Source organism: Trichechus manatus, unplaced genomic scaffold (genome assembly GCF_000243295.1).
Source record: "Trichechus manatus latirostris isolate Lorelei unplaced genomic scaffold, TriManLat1.0 scaffold00018, whole genome shotgun sequence".
Taxonomy (NCBI): domain Eukaryota; kingdom Metazoa; phylum Chordata; class Mammalia; order Sirenia; family Trichechidae; genus Trichechus; species Trichechus manatus.
In genome coordinates, this window is record NW_004443954.1 from 10,285,992 (window position 1) to 10,287,080 (window position 1,089).

Genomic DNA, 1,089 nt, shown 5'->3' on the forward strand with positions numbered 1-1,089 from the left:
ATGTCACCCTTGTCTTTTAGGCTCTTCTAACATATCGGAGTGACCCAGCCATGAGAAAAATGTTGAATCATCTGTATTTCTATATCATGCCTGTGTTTAATGTTGATGGATACCATTTTAGCTGGACCAACGTAAGTCACTTTGCCTATCCAACTGAAAAGACAGACTAAATAAATCGTAGCAAACAGGGTCATAGAACGAGAAGGAGCCTTGATGGACAGCCAGCCTAGTGATTTCAGAGATGAAAAAGGGGCCTCCACCACTATCCATTTCCAAATTCTTCCATCACCCTTAATAGAAGCTCAGTGGTGATGGCTGTACAACCTGGTGAATGTAATTCATGTGACTGATTGTACATGTAAAAAATGTAGAAATGGTCAATGTTTTGTTACATATATACTTACCATTATATATATATAAAGAGGCCTCCACTCCCTCCCCAACCAAAGCAGCAATATTCTGATTTTATTAACATATTTGGCTTTTGCGTAAGATTTCTCTTAAACAGAGGGTTTAAGTGAAAGGCAGCAGTGTCAAATCAAATAAAGCAGTGTACTCATCTAGTACAACCTATTCATTTGCCTGTGAAGAAATGAGGCCAAACAAAGGGAAGAGACTGCAGAAATGAGACCAGAACCGGGATCTCCGCTGCTCATTCAGTCCTCTTCCCACTACCTGAATACATGTACTCACAGAGGTCCACTCACCTCCGTGGTGTGATTAGTTAACTAACTGAGCCACTCAAAGGCATGTGAATAACCTTTTAGGTATTTTCTCGGCTCCTGTTTTCTTAATTATGCCTAGGATCGATTTTGGAGGAAAACAAGGTCAAGGAACTCAAGGTTTCGTTGCCGCGGAGTTGATGCAAATCGAAACTGGAAAGTGAAATGGTGTGGTAAGTTTGGGCGAATCGTGATTTGGACCATATGGTTTCCACAGGTTTTCACTCTGCAAAATGGTGAGCCCATTAGACACTAATGCGAGACTCATGTTTTCCTGTATGGGAAAATTTAATTTAGAGAGACATAGGTATGTATATAAGAGCTGTAATTTGTCAAAGAAAATGAAAGGATTTAAAAAAAAAAAAAA

General features: G+C 39.6%; 1 protein-coding gene and 1 long non-coding RNA gene across 5 annotated transcripts in view; one reads left to right on the forward strand and one right to left on the reverse strand.

Annotated features, from left to right (window-relative positions):
- Window positions 1-1,089, forward strand: part of CPA6 (carboxypeptidase A6) — a 384,439-nt gene that overhangs the window by 334,005 nt on the left and 49,345 nt on the right. The window contains exons 7-8 of the mRNA XM_004372540.2: window positions 21-131; window positions 805-895. Coding sequence (XP_004372597.1) covers window positions 21-131; window positions 805-895 — 202 coding nt within the window. The remainder of the gene's footprint in view (window positions 1-20; window positions 132-804; window positions 896-1,089) is intronic.
- Window positions 1-1,089, reverse strand: part of LOC111819773 (uncharacterized) — a 207,752-nt gene that overhangs the window by 84,310 nt on the left and 122,353 nt on the right. The window lies entirely within an intron of this gene.